This window comes from Hippocampus bargibanti, linkage group LG12 (assembly GCF_051943395.1).
Source record: "Hippocampus bargibanti isolate YZ-2025 linkage group LG12, ASM5194339v1, whole genome shotgun sequence".
Lineage (NCBI taxonomy): Eukaryota > Metazoa > Chordata > Actinopteri > Syngnathiformes > Syngnathidae > Hippocampus > Hippocampus bargibanti.
The window spans coordinates 7,179,965-7,202,426 of record NC_142745.1 but is presented as its reverse complement, the minus strand read 5'-3'; the positions used below and the strand labels follow the sequence as shown (position 1 = coordinate 7,202,426).

The window sequence follows — 22,462 nt, the reverse complement described above, 5'->3', positions numbered from 1 at the left end:
CCCAATAATGTTCTCAAATGACAGTTTATTATGTGGTCATGAATGATCATATATATATATATACACAGTAAAGTCTCGTTATATCGATATCGGATATATTGATAGTCCCGGTTATATCGATACTATTTCTATGCACGCACGGAGAAAATTACATGCAAACAGGGTCGGATATATCGATAGTCCCGGTTATATCGATATTTTTTCGGACTCCCTTGAATATCGATATAACGAGACTTTACTGTACATCATATAGAAGTGTCCCCCAGCGGTAGGTAGATATATGATATCACTAGGGGGCAGCAGTCATCAATGACGAGCCTATAATAATAATAATAATAATAATAATAATAATAATAATAATAATAATAATAATAATAATAATACATTTCAGGATGATTCTTGTGTACTCTTGACAGCCATTTGATTGAGAGACACTTTTTAAAATGCCCACACATAAAGCTGACTAATAAAAATAAAGCCATTCACCTGGGGTGTGGATGATGTATGGAGCCAGGAGTTTGGTCCTTTTCTTCTCATAGCCCTTCTGTGTAATGTCACCTGGATAAGAAAAGAAAGACACTTATTATATTTCAGCAGAAACCAACTTATTTCATAGTGGGTGCAACTGACACCAAAAAATAAAATAAAATCTAAGAAAATCTAAATACTGAAAACTCCAGAAATTGTGTCATACATGTGCCTCAGATGGTGCCTATTTTGATGAGACAAAACAAAGGCGAGTAACTGAGATGAAATCACGAGGACAGGAGAGAGATGCAGGTGACCAAAGCTAGTCATGAGAAGGAATGCAGGCTTGAAAGCAGGAAAGGTTGGAATCACCTTTGAAAACAAAATATAATAGTCGGTAAATGCAACTTGTGAAGTAGGACTATGCTAAAATAATAGTCTGTAAATGCAACTTGACGCAACGTGAATTAGAAATCTATTAAAATCTAAAAAATCTATTAGAAACAATCCCAAATTATATGGGCAGGAAATATCAGAAAAGATTTAACTTCCACTCCATTTAGAAATGGTATGTTTTCATTGCATTCATGGAGGAATGGGTCAAGGACAATGTGAATTTGTTTTTATTACGAACCTTTCAATTTTAAAATGGGCAATAGTTTGTCACATTTGGGGTACTTTTTTATTTTCACACTTGTGTGACAATTGCCCGTGACTTGCAATAAAAATTATTTTAATGGCTCAAGTTATTAATCAGGCGGCCCGGTAGTCGAGTGGTTAGCACAACGGCTTCACAGTGCAGAGGTCGCCGGTTCGCATCCCGGTCCGGCCTCCCTGTGTGGAGTTTGCATGTTCTCCCCGGACCCGTGTGGGTTTTCTCCGGGTCCTCCGGTTTCCTCCCACATTCCAAAAAACATGCATGGCAGGCAGATTGACCACTCCAAATTGTCCCTAGGTGTGAGTGTGAGAGTGACTGTTGTATGTCTTTGTGTGCCCTGCGATTGGCTGGCAACCAATTCAGGGTGTACCCCGCCTCGTGCCCGAAGACAGCTGAGATAGGCTCCAGCAACCCCCGCGACCCTAATGAGGAATAAGCGGTACGGAAAATGAGATGAGATGAGATGAGAGAGAGATGAGAAGTTATTAATCATGATTATTGACAGTATTTATCACCATTCTAAAATTCAAATAACGAACTGCGATTGGATGTGGAACTGTTGCGGCTTGGAATTGAAGCGGATTTACGTAGGACAGGGGATGTCAGACAGTCTCATTTCGTTGATGGATGCTGCAGCTTCATGTTTGCAACATTTACTGTAGCTTGTAGCAGACATGCACATTCCAACATGACGTCCCTGATCCACTGGTGAAAAGGAGGCTTTGATCTTCTCCTTTTTCATCTAGAACTGCTTCATTCGACAAAGAAGGTGCAGAAAGTTGCTACGATTCAATGACTGACTGTGTGTGTTGTGTGTGTGACATTATTTGTTTTTTTGGGGTTGTTTTTTACTTCAATATGGTGCTGCGAGACTGGCTGCCTTTACAGCAGCAACTGTGTCTTGTTTTTGCTGTTGTGAAATGTAAATTTCTCCACTGTGAGATATATAATGCCTAATATAATATAATATAATATAATATAATATAATATAATATAATAATATAATATAATATAATGAAATGAAATCTAATCTGATTGTTATCGAGCTATGATTCAGAATATAGGTGGGGGGGGTGAGACTGCCAATATTTGTGGAAATAGAACAATATAACAGCCATACATTTCCCCTGATTGACACAAAGGTGTACACTTGAAAAAAAGAGAAGTAAACACTACCATAAGTAATGCATGAACAGAATGGCTGGCCTTGCTCAGTCAGAAGATTTATTTTTAGCCCATGTGAACAGGCAGTTTCACTGCGGAAGGAGAGCGAAAGACGGCGTCTTTGTGAGGGGAGGGGGTTGTGGACAATCGTCAAATGAATCGCGATGTAATCACTCTTCCATCTGGATAATTTGAAATTCAGTTGTTCATATGCCCTTTCCATGCCACCCACCCCCATCCCCTTTCAAATTGCTGCTGTGGACTGCAAATTTCCCCATTGCGGGACGATTAAAGATTTTCTGATTCTGATGGCTTCCTGGTTAGGGTCAAACCAATCGGCAAACATTTACTGAGAATGGCTAATAAACACAGTGGCCCCTTCTGAGGGTGAACATGGTCTGTATGCAGGTGGTGGTCAACACCCTTGTAAGGTAAGCAGGGCTGCATTGAGTTTGGTTGGAAGTGGATTATGGTCCCGAACAGCATTATCTTATGATACTTATTTAATTGCGTTAGCCTGTACAACTTTCTTCTCGCTCACTGTGTCTCCTCAAATAAATCATTTTTTTCTCAAATGTTGTTCCACAAGCAAGCACCTTGATCTTGTAGATTCCCTTCACCCGGGTGAATGACAATGGCCCAGCCACAGACAAACTCAATATCATAAAAGAATCACTTTGTGTCTCATTTGAAAGCAAGGCTGACGAGACCCCATCTTGTTAAACCCCAAATTCCCCCGATGACCGGTCGCATCCGCTCTCCAGTAGACAATTAAATGTTTCCAAGCTATAGCGTGTATTCATCCCAACCTCAATACTGAGGACATCTCTGTTTAATTTTTAACCACCAAACTGAGAGAAGCCTGAAAGCAGCGCAGTCTCCCAAGGCTCACTCTTTCTTTGCCCAGCTGAGATGATTTGAATTGCAGCCACTCTCTTTCCCTCCATCCTGGAGGCACTCCGTCTGAATTGTAATTAACTGCTGACCATGATTGCCCCCCCTCCCCTCCCATATGCACTCTTGTTTTTCCTTCATCACACACTCGCTTGCTTAGGTTTTCTACAACATGATTAAATCGCATCGGACACCTGCACAATGAAACAGATATGAACGTATGGCTGAATTTTTACAGCTGTTATTTCATCGAAAACAGAGCCTCCCTTTTGATGAAGAGAAGCTCCGAGGCGGCATACAAGGAAAACAAATGCATATTCGTGTCCGCAAACAACTTGTCTGACTTTGATTGTGGAGATAAAAAAGCAACAGATTGAATTTAAAGGAAGCAGAAAGTAAAACAGTGCTCAATTGCTGTGACTGCGTCAAACAAAGATCACGTCCCCTTTCAAAAGGAACTTTTTAAAAACAAGATAAATAACATCCTACTTAATACTGCCAGTGACCCTTTCACACTAGCAATATCCATCCATTCATCTTCCAGGCCACTTTATCCTCATTAGGTGCGCAGGGGGCACTGGAGCCCAGCCGCCTTTGGGCACTCGGCCAGGGGACACCCTGAATTGGTTGCCACTCAATCGCAGGGCACACAGAAACTTCAAGATGACACCGCGAGAGTGGCTTCCTTTCCAGCAGCTACTGTATTTTGTTTTTCTATTTTTTTCTTTCCTTTCCTCTTCCTTTCATAACTTTGCTGCTATGAATGGTGAATTTCTCCACCGGGACACTAATAAAGGCTAATCCAATCCAATCCAAAATCGTGGAATAGTGTGTCCACCGCTAGTATGTCTTGAAATACACTAAAGAGAATGCAGTGATGCCAATTTTCATTCTCAGCATCAGTGACTCCAGTTATCTTATATCTAGTCCATGAAAAATGAGTCCATGTTGTGGCTTTCGAGAATTGAAAAAAACAAAGGATCAAAAACTATTTGAGAGTAAAATGATTGCTTTATAAAAGCATCAACTATGCTTGTGCAAGATGGAAGGGAGTGAGTGTGAGGTGTGGCTAATCCAGGTAACACTGCGACTTGCTTTTCAGTCAGCACGCGAGACATTAAGTCAGCACACTATAGGAATGTAGGAACGTTGACCCTCCATGCATAGTCACACATACACACGCGTGTGCATTCACACACACGCACACACACACACACACACACACACACACACACACACACACACACGCACACACACACACATGCACGCAAAGGAGGGCTTTGGTGGAGCAGGAAAGGAGTGTGTGGAGTGAACGGAAAATTAGACATGACTCCACTTCAACTCCTCTGTACAAGGAGAGACAAGAGGTGTGGTTGACACACCTGACACACAAGACTTCACACATATCAACACGCTATGCAGCCACATGTTTTCAAGTGGGGATTCCATGCAAGCCGTGGCATTTGCAAAAAATGAAAAAAATCATGTCAAATAACACTTAAAGCAACTTATTTCGATCGTGTGAAAGCGGTGGTGCAACAAAAACCGGTGCAAATGTAATATGCTGCCCATGGACACTTTAGAGATTCTAGTCGCTAGCCCATTTCTTCTGTATAGTTTTTCAGTTGACAATTGAAAAAAAAATATATTTAAAAGCAGGGCGGCCCAGTAGTTAGCACACCGGCTTCACAGTGCAGAGGTCGCAAATTCGAGTCCCGCTACAGCCTCCTTGTGCCCGTGTGGGTTTTCTCCGGGTCCTCCGATTTCGTCCCACATTCCAAAAACATGCATGGCAGGCTGATTGAAGACACTAAAATTGCGGCTAGGTGTGAGAGCGGATGCTTGTTTGTCTCTGTGTACCCTGCGATTGGATGGCAACCAGTTCAGGGTGTCCCCCGCCTAGTGCCTGAAGACGGCTGGAATAAGCTCCAGCACCCCCCGTGACCCTACTGGATATTTAAAAGCAGGTGTAGATATGGAAGATCACATATCTGTCAACCTTGGGTAATACCTGCCCTTATAAATGCCCATATAAAAGTTGTAGCATGCCGTACAGTATTTGAAATTATAAAAAAAGTTATATATATGGAACACAAGCGGAAATACAGACAGCTTAAAAATATACAATTGGAAATTACTTTTGCTGGTTTGCCGTGACAATACAGTAGTAGCGATCGGCGGCAACATTGTCATTGGCTACCAGCAGTTGAGAATTTGAGCCAAAATGGTCTTTGTACGATCGGTTCACAATAAAAAAAAAAGTATACAAGCTGTAATACGCCCTACATTATTTGAAATTATTATTTTTTAAAGTAAAAATACGGGGAACGTATAAGTGATGCGATCAGTTGATTAAAATGTGCTTTGGGATTATAAAATAGAGATTTCAAAATGAATACAAAGCCTCAAAATGTAGCCAAAGAGAGAAAATATCCCTCTTTACATGCTAATAGCCTAGCAAAGCCTCCAGTTGCTGTGCATCCGACATACAGTACCGCTGCTCTAATTCAGTAACGGCTTATGGGAATTTCAAAACGTGCATGCGAGAGCGAAGCTGGTGGCTATGACAGTGTCCATAGTGACAGGCACAATGTGGTGCTGACATGTAGGCCCGCATGACTCCGCAATGATGCACATGATCATTAAATGGATTTGTCCTTAAAAAGACTGCAGATAATTTGCTGCCCCCGAACACGCTCCATTAAAAAAATGTGCACCGACAGTAGCTCATCCAAATCGAATACCGACCGCCCTGTTGTCACAAACACAATGTGTCATGATTTGCAAGGTGATGGTGGTGGTGGTGGACCCCAAAAACGCAGGCAGGAGAGAGGAGATGGGTGTATTTGACAAACTGTATTCACTAAAGTCAGCAGGAACAAAATCTCAAACAGCAAAGTCTCCCAAAGTAACAAACAAAACCATGAGTAAAACATGACAAGATGAAACAAAACTGACAGGTTGAAAAAAACAAATACCCGACACTGAATGGTCGTGCCAGGAGTCCTTTTAACTGCCACTGATTAAAACAACCAACACCCGAACAGCTGCAGGCGAGGCCTTTACAGTACCACCCGTTGATCGCAAACTGAAACGTGAAACAAACAGACTGATTAATTTCAATGTGACATTTTGATACGGCCTTGCTTGTATGTTGTATCTGTAAGTTGGGATGTGGGAGTTGTGTTATTTTGCCATTCGCAGCGTCAAAAACGAGATGAGTCAGCGATGCGATGAGCCACAAAAGGGAGCAGTCAAATGAGGAGGTCCAACTGTGAGGTTGCTAAGGCTACGTTAGTTCACCGTGCAGTTGAAAGCAAAAGATTTCAGTGACCCGGCTGTGTGGAGCGTTCATTTAAATTATTCAGTCTCTCTCGTCCACAAAGCCTCCATGCATTTTCCACACAGTCTGTTGGTACTGCGTTTATGTGTCTGCTTTTAAGTTAGATGAAAATAGACAGTTAAAATGTTAGGTAACACTACTCATTTCCCAAAACCAGTATCTGCCTGTGTGACATAGGGTGAGCAGCAGAGGTCCGCCTGGTCGCCTTGAGCAGCACAGAGATCATAGCAACAGCTATGGTGCAGCACTTATTGAGGCTCCGTGACTCTGCTTCTGTCAACACCCAAAAAAAAGGTTATTATTTTCCATCTCATCAGTCGAAAATCGACTGAGAATAATCAAGAAGATAGATTTCACTATGTTATGACCTCGAACATGTAAAAGAGCAGTGCTGCGGCTCTGGATGCCACATTTCATCATTTCAATGATTCGCTTTTGAGTCCTCCGCGTGGTACGCATTAGGGCTGGACGCAGCTCGTCGATTCAAATCCCATTGGAAATAAAATTAAAAAGACTTAATCTGTTCTAAAGAACGGTTGCCACGATAGAACATTTACTATATTCACAGGCTGTGTTCAAAGTGAGTAGTCTGTGATTGCCGGTCAATGAATCGCTTCTATTTTGTTTTTTTTTTTGCGCAGAACATATATACGTATTAGATCAGTCACGTCAAATAAAACACTGAGTGCACATTGTTTCATTGTGAACAAGGTTAATATGTGCACTTGCTACTCAAAGCAATCGTAGATTTCACTATTTGCATGCAGTGCAACAGGGAATATGTATCACACTATCCTCCAGGGCGACTGTGAAGGATAATCAAATAAAGGTGAAAGCAAAGAGCAGCTATAGACAAGGCCTTGGTGGTCTCATGGTGGAGAGAGTGGCAAGGCTTGTTGCCCCCTGACGCTCTGTGACCTAGATTAAGAGATGCAGCCAGGACTGTAATCTCTCGTTTCTCCACCCCCTCTTTCACTATGGAGCAGGCTGCTAAAGGGGAAGGATCGCCTTTCCGCTACAGCTTGACATGCTAGCGTGCTAACATGTAACGTCTGTGTGTGTATTGCAGCAAGGGATGTTGGATAAAGAGATTGTTCTTATTTTATTGGAGGGAAGAAATAGTTAAAGATGCATTATGCTGTATATAAGTAAACATTTGTTTTTGCATTTGATACTGAGTGGGAATCCACATACGAAAATAGGAAGGGATTGACATCCCAAATACTGTATTTTCCGGTGTATAAGTCACACCCAAAAGCCATGATTTTCTTCAAAAGATGAACCTGCGCTTTATACGCAGGAGCGCCTTATATGTGAAGTCATATTGAGTCACAACAGGTCTCGCAACTACTGTCAGCAGACACCGACTCCATTTCACCCTTTAAAAGAAGTCGTGCATAACCCAAGCCTCTACTGCAGGGGTGTCAAAGTCATTTTTTGCCCCGGGCCACATTGTAGTTATGGTTTCCTCTCGAGGGCCGTTATGAATTTGGGGAACCCATTAGAATGTTTAAATCCCTTCAAATCCCTTCAATATTACATATAGAGCACAAGTAATGAATAACTCGTTTTCAAATCTGAAGTCAAGAATAATGACTTTTATTGTGGTTGACATCCAAAAATATGAAATTTTGGCTCAGATTTTAGCAATCATCATGCAATTTAACAAGTTTGATTTGCTTTCGCGGGCCGAAAAAAATGATGTGGTGGGCCGGATTTGGGCCGCAGGCCTTGACTTTGATACCTGTGCTCTACTGTATCGCATTATAATATGGTGTGCCTTATATGAAAACTTTTAGATATTTATATAGTATTATATTTGGAAAACTTTTTTTCATTCATTGAAGGTGCACCATATACTCAGATGCGCCTTATACACCAGAAAATATGGTACATTTGAAACCAAATAGATTTAAATGAAGCTATGCGCTTCCAAAGGTCTCCGATTTACACTCCCTGCACGGAAATCAGCCAAGTCAACCACAACAGTCATAGGATTCCCAACCCTGTCATATCTACATGAACGGCTAAGTGCAAGGTTTCACTATACAGTGTAAACTTAAAGGATTCTATGTAACAAATGGAATTTGACCAAAATTGTCAGGATTTTTATTAATTTCTGCAAAAAAATGTTTTTTAATTTTTTACAAGGGGGCCTAGAACCGATTGATATCATTTCCATCAATTTCAATGAGGAAAGAAGTTTTACAAACTGCATGTACTTTTTTTTTCAAAAACACTTTGCAGACGGTGATTGAATTCCCTGCTTATTTTTGCATTTGTGACAAATAACTAATTAACTCATTCACTGCCGTTCCCGAAATTGTTCGGGTTTTGTTTTTATTCTTGCGGGGGGTGGGTGTGCTTCAAGCATTGGTCAGACCCCTGGCAATGTTTTTCCCTCACACGAGGGGGCAGCATTTGCCTTTTGTACAGCCACCCCCATTTCAAGCTCAGATAACTCCCAAATAACTTTGGAATTAACTATTTTTTCAGATGAAAGAAGAGAGTCTAAGGTTTCTTACACTGCATTGAATGTTTATGTAGTCGTAAAACCCAATATTCTGTGGGTATCGCAATTTGAGCGAAAATGACAAAAACCCTGGCACTGGAGTGGACATTTTTGCATATCATCTGGCAGTGAAGGAGTTAATAATCAATCATGAATGCAAAATTGCTTCGCATCATGCTTTGAGAAAAAAAAATATGCAGGGTTTGGAGTCTTAAAATGGAAACAATCAAGTCCACAGATGCCATGAGGGCTGCACGCTACCAAGTTGAGCAGCTTGTCCACATAGCTCGAAATTCCAACCCGACTCAATCACAAAGTCTTTGATCCCCTCAATGGATTTCTTTGTGTCCTTGCAGTCCAAGACGTTCAAGTGGGTGGTGTTTCCACTCGCGCGCACGCACACACGCATGTGCACGTCTACATGCTTATACATACGCACCCATACACGCACACATACAAAGTACTGAAAACAACCATTTCCGTGATGCATAGTTTCCTCATATTTGTGAGTGTGTCCGGCTACAAACAACAATAGGAAGATTGTTGACGAAAAAAATTATGTGAGAACTCTGGAATTATTGGAAGGCCAGGCCTAAGCAGAGCACAACAGTGGTCCAGACGGTCAACGCATTTGACGGTTTGGGAACATGTGGTAGCATAGCGAGGGCATCTGGACAGCGCAGAGACGTTGGTGTAAAGTTGCAAGCAAAGAAACAGGCATCATCATCTGAGACCTGGGATAACCTCTCTTAGAGTCACCTTACGACTCACTCTCCAGAGAGAAAAGACCGAAACAGATGTAAAATGGGGTTCATTCTGACAAATTCAGAAAACATTTGTGTTATAATCCTCTTCATCTGGCTGTTACAGATGGACTAACTAAATCGGACACCTATGAAGTACAGCCACCACTTGACTTTATTGAAATATTTAGTGTGCAACCGCAGTTGTCTTTCTGTTGGTATTGTTAATAGATGACTGATTTACAAATGGACATGCACATTATTTAGACGCTTCTCAGAAACCTTTAGACAAATCTGTCGATCTCATGGAACGTCATGAAAATATATTTCTATGGATATGATGGAATAACGAAATTGCATTTACATGAGCTAGGACCACGATCACTTTTGCAGCATACCACCAGTGGGCCCCAGTGTTGGGCTCTCCATGCCAAACATGACATTACTCATCCACCCTCGGGCACCTGAGAGCTGCACAGCACCAATCAGGCTGCTGCACTGTGATTCACTGACTTGCATAACAGTCAACACCACCACCATATTCCATTTTGTTTTCTCACACAAGTAACCCTCTGTTGTACATTCGGGGCAACGATGAACTGTGATGTGCATACAATATCACGTCTGAAGATGCATAGATACGTGCTGTAAACACACAACCCCCGGAGGTTAACTCACTTGACCTATTTTCACTGACAAGTGCATGTATGCTCATGTGTGAGGAAACATAAGACAGCGGAAAATATTGAAAAGCATAAATAATGACCTGTCTAACATGAATATTGGCATACAATAAACTATAAGAGATGTATATAAGAGAGTGTTGAAAAAGATAATGGTTAAAAAAGAAAAAAATAGGTCGGTAAGACTACGAGGAGGTTTCGCAGTCGTGTTCAGATCCAAGGGCAACACTACACCTGCTGCACATCCAACTCTCTTGGTAAAGCCATCTTACCTTCGGACAGCTCCAGGTCCAACTCCGCCAGCTGGTCCCTAACCTCTTTTGGCAGAGCCGACAACTCGACGCCGCGGTCGGCCATGGCGGGAAGCTCGAGCAGCCTTCGATGTTTTTGTAATATCTCAGCCGACGGAGGATACAGACCCGCATGAAGGTAGCGAGAAGGACTCAAAAGGCTGCTACGGCGGCGGTTACTCCATCCCCGAGACTCCCGGACACCGCCATGACTACTGAGGGAGCTGGGGAACAAGATGACGTCGGTGGTCACGTGACCAAGAAAAACAGTACAGTATAAGCTGATGAGGTCGCGCAGCGCTCTCTACTGGTGGCCATGTGACATAGCAAGCGCCATGGACACGACTCACCCGATTAGATTGCGCAACCTCATGTTGGTGATGTCATTATCGTGCGCGCTTGCGCACACACGGGCCGTGAATTGTCAGTTTTTTCCGCCCTACTTATTAAGTGTACTTTTATCAGTCTTGTATGCCTATTGCTAAGCAAAGCATCATATTGTGTTTTAAATTTATTAAATCAGAAGCACGAATATTGAACTAAATTCTCTCTATTGTCCTCTGTAGGGTGAGGGGAAAGTATCTCCGAGTTTAATGACGTACAATATTTGTGTTGGAACCCGCAAAAATGTATACTGTCTTAAAATCAAGCTGACCTGCACAACAAAATTAGGAAATATATGAACATTCTACAACAGCACAATTTTTAGCACAATACAGTATTGTAATTTATTGTTTTGTATACTTGTGTCAAAGCAGCTGTCCTTACCAAACATTACTATCTATCATATACGACGTCATGGTACTTTGACTGGTAACTTAAAAACAACTGCTTCAGAATCTCACGATAAAACATAATTTACAATGAAGACGGCTGTGATTGGCTTTTGCAAAATGTAGATAGCTTGATTGCAGGGAGACTAAAGTGGAGTAAAACAAGATTTTCATTAAGTTATTTTATTTGCCCAAGATAATTCATTCAGACTAGACATAAGTAGTTCTTTCATCTTGAGGCCTGAGTATTTGAAAAACTCCTTCTGAACAAATATTTTCTGGAGACGTGTATGTGGTTCAACCTCTGTTAAATAGCTAAAAGACTGGCTTGGAAAAAAAAAGGACAGACACGGCACTGAAGAAAACAACTGAAAAGAGTGACAGGATGTTTAGAAGGCGACAAGTGTTGATAACACGGCAGTCTTGAAAGTACAATGCAGTATAAAATATCTGATTAAAAACATAAAATGTCCAAAGAAGCACCTTGCACAACCACTTTTGCCTACGTCTTTATACAGAACTGCTTTTCAAACGTGGTCAAACACAAAGGGAAACTGTAATGCTCCATAGACATGCATTCACCAAAACACACATTCATATTTTCTCTGGTCAACTGAATTAGACCACACCCCTCTCAATGGCTGGGTGAAACGCAAAAAAAAAAAAAAAAAAAACATTGATACTTAATAGAAAAATATATTGCACTACTCGTTCTTCAACTGAAATGCCTGGGGGAAATTGTTTCATAACTGTTTGTTTTCATTTTTCATTCTTAAAGGTCTTCTAAAGCTAACCGTTAAAGAACAACCGATGTCTCCGGACAAGTTGTGTCCATAATTTGTAAAATGGCTTCAAATGACTTCTACTGAGCGTATTTTACAAAGATTCCACCGCATATAGCTATATTTTACGTTTTAAGACTCGCGCTGAATATTCCGGAAGTCTTGTTTTTGAGTTGGTGACGAGTCCTCACCCTACGTCACTGAAGGAACGCCCCTGACCGAAAAAAAGGAAACATTGTAGCAGTCCTTCCATCACGTCAATGTATTTTGCTGTACTTTGGTGTGAAAACGTCATGTAGGACCAAAAAGAGACAGGAGAGGGCGACCATGCTCCATGTAGGGAATTAATCAGCCTGGGGAAACGGGTTGATTAATTCCTTACACGGCTTTGTCGCCATTTTCTGCCTTTTTTGGGTGCGACATTTCCCACCCAGATTCCTCAAAATGACACAGAATAAATTCTTTAATCGCTTGCAAGCATGTATGCTTTCTTCTTCAGAGCTATTTCAATCATATTCATAACTGGATGAGTAACAAGAAAGCATATTCTCCGAATCTGAAGCCATTGTTTTGATTCTCCAGCAAGGCAAGATGTCTTGGCGTGACACCACGAACATGGGGGCGGGACCTTCTGAAACTGGCCACTTCCGGTTTCAAATTGAAGTACTTTTTAGACACTTTAAGTCCTTTTTATTGGTGTTTTGCATTTGACTAAAAATATCATACTGCATGTTTTGGGTATTTTAGATGCTATAAAACGTTTTTCGGATGTCAGTTAAGAAACAAAAGAGTGACGTCGGTTGTCCTTTAAGACTGTAATGTTACATATCTATTAAATTGTGGATCAATAAACTGACGCTGTGACAAAAACACCGGTCACTTCAACTTTGAACAATCCATACAGTCGTAGGTTTTTTTTTTTTTTTTTGTATGATCAATTACATTTTTTGGAGGATGGTTAAAATAATAAAAAAGGATAGTTGGTGCAAACTCCTTGTCACGGACAATGTTATTCCATCGCACATGTGCTACCTAATAAAAAACTGCCTGGCAAAAAAAAAAAATACAAATAAAAATCACCAACTGGCTTTAACCAGAAAAACCTGTATATATCATCCATTGGATAATTACTGCAGAGAGTTTCAGGTAGCATAAAGTTGCTTGACGTGAACTGATGCAGTGTAGAGAGATATGCTCATTGGAAGTGGTCGTGGGAAAAAAGATAGCACTCTTTTTAAGAGTAAAAGTACAGTACCGGTAAACGTGAAACAATCGCTGTGAATCATCATCACTTTCCAGGAAAAAAAGTGGTTAAAATACAATCAATCATGTAAATATTTCATGAATTCAAATATTTATGAAAAAAAAAACGTTTAAATTGTGGTTAACTTTAGCAATGACATAACATTTGCAGGAATCATGTCAAGAGAACTCTGGGGATGTTCTTACAGTCCCGTGACTGTAAAGTGTTCTTGAGAGTTTTGAACGGCGCTTGAAATAAAATATATTATTATTGATACTATTAAAAAAAACATACTTGTCAGTATGGCTAGGAAACAAATATTGATCCCAATGCAGACTGACTCTATTCAAGAGTGAAGGGTGCATAGGGTGAGAAGAGAAGTGGATGCAATGATGCAATGCCTGTGAGTCTATAATCTTTGGGATCTACGAGAGAAGATTGAAGTAGACTGCCGTCTCTTCTAAAATCAAAGACATTGTCTGCAAACTAATGGGTCAAGACGGAAATGAACATTTCGGGCATCGCACAAGCTTATCAGTGCCCAAGGCAATGTATTTAAAGCTAAAAACATTCCAGCTAAACATGATAGTGACTTTTGTGGTGGGGCCAGGCAGGGTAGGTTATTAAAAGGGTCAGATTCATTTTAAAAGCAAGGTAGAAAGCCACAAGAGACTGCACCAAGCCAGACGTGTCACTGCATCAGTAGATCATTTGAATCGGGATAGTGTATGATACCTTGGAAATATTTAGTCAGATGCATCAAAGCCTGCTTTGTGGGTCACGCACAGAATCTTTTTTGGGACTGAAGTGATCAAAGACTGATGAACACGGTTCATTCATACTTGTCATTCAAATACAGGATGTGACCGAGGACTCCGTGTAGTGTTTTCCCTATTTACATACACAGAGAGAAGAAGGGAGAAAGGAGGCCTGATGCCGTCCGTGTCTTTTTTGTGATTATCATTGGCCGTGAGGGAAGGAAAGAGTCTTACTCTGGGGGTAGTGGGAGTGACGGAGAATCCCTCAGTTTAACACGTGGCAACAGTCCAAACGCCACTCGAGTTTATACTGGCTACCTGCGTCAGCACATCATCTCGGCGCCGACTGGGACTGCGTCACCATGACAACCCCTCCCGGCTGGCCCGATCCCATGCCGGCCAAGACGGACATGGCCACCGCCTCCGCGGCACGGACGCTCATGCCGTTGATGGTGGGACCCGGGCTGGAGGGCGGGGCCGAGGGAGAAGGCCCGCGCTGGATGACTGCTGCTGGCGATCCGATGGGTTCGACCGACATCTCCCGGGACGCTTCCTGTCCTCCTGCAGCTGAAGGCAGAGAAAGAAACATTCACCCTTAAGAGAGGTGAGCGGGTAAGGACACGTTAGATGGATGAGATGATGGATGGATCCTACTGAACACAACACGCATGATTGATGGTTTGGTTTTGCGGAAGGCTTACCTAAGAAAGCGGCTTTTTTCTGCATGACAGTGACCGGGCAGTCTTTGTGAGCGAGGAGGAGCTGCTTCAGCTGAGCCACCTCATTCCTTAGGAGCGTTACTTCGTTCTGGTTGGTTGAGACACAAATTCAAAGGCAGATTAATGCAAATGTTCTCCTGTGCTTTCTCATTCTTTGTCCTATATGGATTGAAATCTCACTTTAGTGTTCTTTTGTATTACATGTACTCTGAAAACCTGTTTTTTTACTGAGTCGTATTTAGTAGTTTGGAGAAACACACACGTGTACATGTGCACACGCACATGAGAAGAGAAGTCTTTTAACAGATTAACAGATGTTGGAAAAAAAGAAAAGAGGAAAGCTTGGGCAAAAAAAGGCAAACTATTGTTTACAAATTATGTGTCCGTAAACCCCTCAATTTTGATTTTTTTATAACAATGAAATAAATATCAGGAAAATAAAAAAGCTTCTTGTCCATAGGTGCTGCGTGTTTTGTTATGAAGTGTTTGAGATACAACAGTTTTATGATTTCAAAATATACTCAAATGTGTGTAGTCGAAAATAAAATGAAATAAAACGTCATTGAAATTATTCGTTCTGACTTTATTCTTATTTCTTTTTCCTCTTAACTTCTTTTTATTTATCTAGCTATCCAGCTATCTATCTACCGAGCTAGTTAGCTACTTGGTATCTATTAGCTATCTAGCTATCTATTAGGTGTCTGTCTAGCTAGCTATCTATTAGCTATCTAGCTAGCTAGCTTTCTACTATATTTGAGTGACTACGGGGTTGAGTGAACGCTGGCGCGTGTGGCTGCCGCTGCTCACCCACAGAAAAACTCACCCCGTGACTTTAACGAGACCTTGAGAGTTTTGAAAGGTGCTTATAAACGAAATGTATCATTATTAATAAATGGAACTGTATAGTGCCACTTAGCAGTTTGTTTTTTTTTGACGACGATACTAGTGCAGCGTGTTCTACCGGAAACAAATTCCTTGTGTGTTCTACATACTTGGCAATAAAGATGATTGTGATTCTGATTCTGATGACCGCTAGCAGAGTTTCAAGGTGCTCCCACAGACACACACTTGGTCTCTTCCTTTAGTGTTAAGCAAACTGTTAAGGTAGCACTGCATTAGCTTGAACAAAGGACCAGAAGAAGCAGTGAGCTACCAACAAATTCACAGCAATGTCATCTCTTGCCACTCCTCGACTCGACTTATTCAATCAGAAATCACACTCTGATGACTTCATGACATTCCAGACAATCATAAATTTTCTAAAACTCAAGTAGCAACTGCAGGCAAAGACTATTCCACATACCACCAGTGAGAGCCACCGTACTACACGCTTTGACAATCACCGATATAGAAAACGGGTCTGAAAATGTTACTTAAATGAATCACCTAAAATAATTACCGGTAAAACATATTTTTGTGCGCACATTAAATCCCCTAAAATCTCTGAAAAGCAAAAATTGAAATTTGTCACCACAGAAAACAGTGATGTTAACAACCCAACACATGTAATAAAATTCCAAGTATATAAAATGATAGTTCAATACTCTCAATTGTGCTTTCACATGTTTCCAATGAAGTGGTCAGATTTACCCTGCAATGGCTGAACGCTCACCGTCAAAGAGACATTCATGCTGGCAAGATCGTCCGCCTTCTTCTCCAAAGAATTCACCCACAACTTCCTCTTCTGCCTGCAGCGTGAGGCGGCTGCTCGATTCCTTTCAAGAAAACGCTGTCTCCTTTCATCAGGGTCCATTTCGGAGGCTCGCCGCCGCCGGCCTCCTGTTGGCTGTGCAGGGGACACCTGGGGAAGAGGATTGTGTCAACCTTTTTTGGCATCTTTCTTTTGTGTAAGGAATTCAATGGGACTGTACACTCGTAGTATCCACACTGCAACCTGGGTTAACAATCTGAATACGATCAAAAATGGCGGAACTTCCCATAAAAGGAAAAATAATTTATTTAATCCATTGCCAGAAATAATTTTAAACTATAAGAACCCTTCTTTGGGTTCATGGTCGTCAAACTAGTTTGAACGTGGTGCATTGAGAAGCTGAGAGGAAGCTTCCTGCCGAGCATTAAGTACACGCACGTGTACCACAGCTCTCGCTGTTCCCCCAACAGATGGTAGATTTCGTCAAACAACCAAAGTGCATAGCGGGACCGGTAACATGAGTATCATTCTCATGCTGAGGGAGTTCCCCCCCCCCCCCCCCCCCCCCCACAACCCAGCAACAAAATGGAATAGGTGCATTCTTGCATAACCACTTGAACTATTCATTTCCTGGAAGACCCCCCCACACACACACACATAAAAATAAGAATAACTGAAATACGTGAGCAAACAAAGTTGACGTTGCATTAGAGTAAACATAGCCGAGCATTCGGAACTGAAGCATCTTTTGTGATCCAGAGCGGTATTTGCTAAAAACATATGAACCGGAAACAAACTTGCTCATGAACCGGTTTAGCCAAAAAGTAATTAAAGGTTACTTTATTAACTAACCTACACCACATAATACAACAGCTCCATGAATTGCTGAGTGGTTGATAGAGAATAGACAGAAGAGAAGTTATCATACTTAAAGGACAACCGACGTCTCCGGACCAGTTGTGTCCATAATTTGTAAAATGGCTTCGAATGACTTCTACTGGGCGTATTTTAATAAGATTCCACCGCATATAGCTATATTTTACGTTTTAAGACTCGTGCTGAATATTCAGGAAGTCTTGTTTTTGAGTTGGTGACGAGTCCGTACGTGATGTCACTAAAGGACCGCCCTTGAACGTAAAAAAGACGCATTGTAGCGGTCCTTCCATCAAGTCAATGTATTTTGCTGTATTTGTTTGGTCTGGGGACCTCGTGTTGCACCCAAAAGCCGCCAGAAGGCCAGAAGAGGGCGTCCAGGCGCTTTCCTCTTCAGAACTATTTGAATCATATTCATAACTGGATGTGTAACAAGAAAGCATATTCTCCGAATCTGAAGCCATTGTTTTGATTCTGCAGCAATGCAAGACGTCTTGGCGTGACGTCACGAACTGGGGGCGGGACTTGCTGAAAATGCCCAATTCGCAGCTCAATTTTTTTGCAGATTTTGGACATTTTAAGTCATTTTTATTGGTGTTTTGCATTTGAATACAAATATTTGCATTCGAATAAAAATATAATATTATTATCATATAATCAAGAACACTATGATTAACTAATGTATCACTTAAATTTGTATAAACAATAAAGAGGGCTGCAGAAATAGGATATTGGTCATGAATGGCTACATCCCCTGCCGGCAGTAGAAGACACTTTTCCTGCGTAAGAGTCTTTGTTCACAGTGTCCGGACAAACATCTCTGACACTGGTCCACATTGTTTGGCGATGTTAGTACCTGTGGTTGGGCAGGTGACAGTGCATCTGAATTTTGAGTAGGCTGCTGGCTCTGTTCCTGCTTTTGGGGGACGGCTGGGAAGGATCCCGCCCCCCCGGCACCACCACCATCTTGTGCTCCTGAGCCTTGATTACTCAGGGCTGCTTTCAAGCGCTGTAGACAGAAAAGCGAGACTTCCAATGAGTGCCAAGCTATCCAAAAGCAACGCTGCCGATGGGTCTAACGTGACGCAATTAATGCAAGTTGGCTCATCTCACCATCTTGGTCTCAGGTTGCAGGTGATAACCTGATGGGGATGATGAATCACTGCTGGCCCCACCCATCGGTGGTCCTGGGATCCCAGGAATGTGAGGCACTGAGTTCCCGGGCCTCGCCAGCTTCACAAAGCATAAAATAACAAGATTTCAGATCAAAGCATAGCATTAAAACATCTGTGTAGGCTTTCAGTGGTACAGCAGTGGTCTATCGATGAAAAGGTTTCTTCAGCCAAGATCCATTCTTCTTTCGCTTCTCATCCGAAGAGCCTCGTCGGCGAATTAAAGTTGTGCTGGTAACTCTCGTAACTCGCTGGTAACTCATTTTGTTTTGAAAGGGGAGTAAAAGAAGCTATTTTTGTAAAACAGCTAAATCGCCATGGTGGTTTGAGGTTTAATTTCGACCATGCTTACAACAGACTTCTTATGTCGTTCCCACATAGGCTTAGTCATGCTGATGAGGTGATATCAGAGCTAATGGGGCAATCAGAGCCAGGCATAGAATATTAGAGGTAATTAGACAGAACAAAAGAAGTAATCAGATTAGCTTCAGGGAGTCGTTTACTGCTCCAACCTTAGATGAGGGACATATCAGAGCAGAGGTCTGACACCGCCACCTCTGTCCATTAGGGATATGTATACAGGGCCAGTGTTACCAGCACAACTTTAGTTTGCTGACGAAGCTCTTTGGATGAGGAGCGAAACGTCAGGCACCTTAACAGAAGTACAGATGACGGTTGAAGAAACCTATTCATCGACATAGCATTAAAAGAATATGAATTAATCATTTGCATTGAGAAAGACTTACAGAAATGACTGAGGTAACTTGCGCAGGACTTTGCAGCAGAGGGACTGTTTGCCCATTCGCGAGGTGCCTTACGAGGGGATATGAGGTTGTTGGTGAGCTAAGGACAACATAAGACAAAGTCCCAAAGAATGAACATGACTAGGGCGCTAGATTCCTTCCTAACAAAAGTTTTGGCTTTCTAGATGGGAACTTTTAGTGCTGTAAAATGTGTCTCTACATAACACGATTTTACACTGTTTTTTTTTTTTTGTTAGGTCTTCAGTGCGGTGCTTAGTTGCTCAAAACCGTAGATGTATGCAATTTTTTTAGTATGTGTACCTCAACAGTCATAAAGTTCTTATGAACACAACCACAACTTTTGAACACCAACAAACAGCGGTTTACCTAAGCTGTCGGTTCGAAGGTGGCGCCTGCGTGATGACAGACGTTGGAGATGGCAGCGTAGGGTGAAGAGGATCATTGCTCATGTGAAGAGGTAAAGAACCTGGACGCACAATGGTTGGAGTCGGGGCAGAACTTGCCACTGGCTTTGTCAGAATTTCCTGTTGTCAAAACAAGCAATGGAATTTAATTAATCTCAACAAGCAGGGGAAAAACATATGTTTTCCAAGTCATCATAATAGAGTTGATTTAAAGTGGGTCTGTTATTATTTTGTTCCACCTTGACTAACGGCCTGAGCATGATGCTGCTACAACTTTGCTTCACTGCCATTGGTTACGATGTGCTTTGGGTAACGTGCAGTGTTGTCTTTACTTTACACACATTATTCATTTTTTTACCCATGTACATGTACAGGTTTTGATATCAATCGTGAAATCATTTTGGAAAAAAAATATATGTTAGTCTGGTTCTTTATTACATCACAAAAAGTTTATATCTTAACAGCACTGTGTAGACTGTTACTATGTAAACTTCTACTTGTATTGACGTAGTTTGTGGTTATTGAGTTTTGCCACTTACCCTTGAATCTTGACTGATGTCTGACATGCTGGAGGAAGAATCCGGGCTATTGGGGGGTGAAGAATCCACTTCCAAGGGATCTTCATCTTTGTCATCCTTTACTACACATTGTGTTTGTAAAGTTGAAGCCTTAGTAGGAAAGAAAAGAAACTGTTGAAAATGCCCTTAAAAACAATGCCAAAAAATGATAACATTTTATCTGGAATTTCAGTGGAACTTGCAGCTCATTCATTCAATATATTTTCTATTGAATCCTCACTGTGTTTTTTGTCCTGTGCTCCTCTTCCTGTACTTTACAAAAGTCATGTTCAAAGGAATTGGCCAAGTCATTGAATAGTCCAACTTCCTCACAGTTCTTCAGGAAACGTGTGGGTGTAGGTGTCTGGTCTGTGGGTATTGGAAGTAAAAATAACTATTATATTAAGTCATAGTTTACTGCACATACAAGTCATAGTACTATAGACCCAAATGTTATTACCTGCTATAATAACAGAGTCTGTTCTCGCAGGACCAAATTTTAATGTCATTTCATGTTTGTGTTTATGCACAGAAAGATGGTCTTCATTGGTGAATCGCTGCAATGAAGAAAAACGCAGAATATAAAACGGCAGTGAATTTGTTTGCATTAAAACATGAACATGAATTAAGAATAATTCCTAAGATTGCAAGAAAAAAGCATATGATATTACCTGCCCACATCCGGGGGCAGTGCAGACAAATGGGCGGTCATCCCCCATCTCTCACATAAATTCTGAAAAATGTTTCAAGATAATTATTCAGTCGAGATAATGACCAAACGAGCAAGTGGGGATTCGTGTGTGTGTGTGTGTGTGTGTGTGTGTGTGTGTGTGTGTGTGTGTGTGTGTGTGTGTGTGTGTGTGTGTGTGTGTGTGTGTGTGCGTGAGGGGCGGTGTATATAAATATATATACATATAGTGGGCACAATGCAACGAATACCAAAGTGTCTACTTTCGGCAATTCATTTTATTCATCCTGAAATAAAGATTATCTTTCACCCCAACTACGGATGCCGAGGCGTCAACTTGGGGACAATATCGACATGCCACCTTGTCGTTACCACTTCATAGCTTACAATGACAAGATCGCAGTGGTAATATTTGTGACCACTGACAATTAGGAGTTTAAAAATGGGGTATAATTTCACATCTAGTGCCAAATCTATGGCTACGTTAGGGACAGGCCCATCTCTAACATATTACGCTTCTCTGAAATCAATGACGTTACTGTGAGCGTGAAAAGCATACCAATTGACACTTCCGACGCACTGTCAGGAACTAGAATATCGATTATAGGAATAAACGTTTCCAATATTTTGTTTAGTTGGTCCGTTCAGGACAAAACGCCAGCTAAGAAATGCTAATAACTAGCTTACGCTCGTTAGCTTCCGTCTCTTGCGGAACATAGCTGCCGAGCGACCGATAGCATGATTCAAATGTGCCATGACAATGCAACTCACAGTAAATTCACTAGTGCTTGAAACGTCTCACACATCCGATGATTCAGAATAGGGCTCACCCGACGTTCGAACAGCCTCGACGCTCCCCTCCCTGCTGCGTCCGGGCACCAACGATGCGGTGCTGTCGTCTCCTCGTTGTTGACACTTGACATTCCCATTCCCAATCTCGCGAGAGTTCAAACCCAAACCCATGTTACATAAAGGGTCGCGGCGCTGAATTGTAAAGACCACTGTTAGCGGCATTTGTGGTTGAAAGTACATTTACACACATCCATATACAAATGACGTCAGTGACAACGACACGAACCCAAAATAAAGTAAAAGTACACGGAATCAGATTGAAAACAAAAACTCGATCTCCCACCAAATACTTATTTCTTTAAATCGGACTCAAAGTAGATGATTACATGTCATACTAGTGTTAAGTTTCATTTACTAATGCTTCACAGGGAAAAGTCTGTTTGACTTTGACGATTTTAACCTACAGCATCAAGAATTGCTTAGATACAATGGGATACTTTTTTTCTAAGGAAAAAAAAGACTCCTGACTTT

The 22,462-nt window shown here is 41.5% G+C and overlaps 2 protein-coding genes across 8 annotated transcripts in view; both read right to left on the bottom strand.

Moving 5' to 3' along the window:
- The window catches only part of LOC148890249 (disco-interacting protein 2 homolog B-A-like), a 35,358-nt gene extending 24,375 nt beyond the window's left edge, over positions 1–10,983 (bottom strand). For all 5 annotated transcript variants that reach the window (XM_089009301.1, XM_089009305.1, XM_089009303.1 and 2 more), the window contains exons 1-2: positions 10,738–10,983; positions 487–558 (exon numbers count right to left, since the gene is read on the bottom strand). In XM_089009301.1, coding sequence (XP_088865427.1) covers positions 487–558; positions 10,738–10,822 — 157 coding nt within the window. In that variant the 5' untranslated portion in view covers positions 10,823–10,983. The remainder of the gene's footprint in view (positions 1–486; positions 559–10,737) is intronic.
- Positions 10,984–11,481: 498 nt separating this feature from the next.
- On the bottom strand, positions 11,482–22,371 carry atf7b (activating transcription factor 7b). 3 transcript variants are annotated; one of them, XM_089009967.1, is made up of 12 exons: positions 21,911–22,371; positions 21,123–21,184; positions 20,912–21,008; positions 20,693–20,820; positions 20,434–20,562; positions 19,857–20,014; positions 19,473–19,569; positions 18,668–18,787; positions 18,411–18,563; positions 16,643–16,831; positions 15,013–15,118; positions 11,482–14,878 (listed from the first exon to the last, which is right to left on the bottom strand). In XM_089009967.1, the coding sequence occupies exons 2-12, from the start codon at positions 21,168–21,170 to the stop codon at positions 14,643–14,645; spliced, it is 1,461 nt and encodes a 486-aa protein (XP_088866093.1). In that variant the 5' UTR covers positions 21,171–21,184; positions 21,911–22,371; the 3' UTR covers positions 11,482–14,642. The 3 variants fall into 3 exon arrangements, with proteins under 3 accessions (XP_088866093.1, XP_088866092.1, XP_088866094.1); XM_089009966.1 differs by having other exon boundaries at positions 11,483–14,878; positions 21,970–22,371; XM_089009968.1 differs by having other exon boundaries at positions 14,736–14,905; positions 21,970–22,371.
- Positions 22,372–22,462: the final 91 nt, after the last annotated feature.

Bases quoted from the DNA above. Each gene is read 5' to 3' on its own strand.
- atf7b (XM_089009967.1), bottom strand. From the start codon at position 21,170: ATGGGGGATGACCGCCCATTTGTCTGCACTGCCCCCGGATGTGGGCAG. The intron at 20,015-20,433 runs GTAAGTGGCAAA...TTTTGACAACAG, and splicing joins ACATCAGTCAAGATTCAAGG to GAAATTCTGACAAAGCCAGT. The intron at 18,564-18,667 runs GTGAGATGAGCC...TTCTGTCTACAG, and splicing joins TGCAACCTGAGACCAAGATG to CGCTTGAAAGCAGCCCTGAG.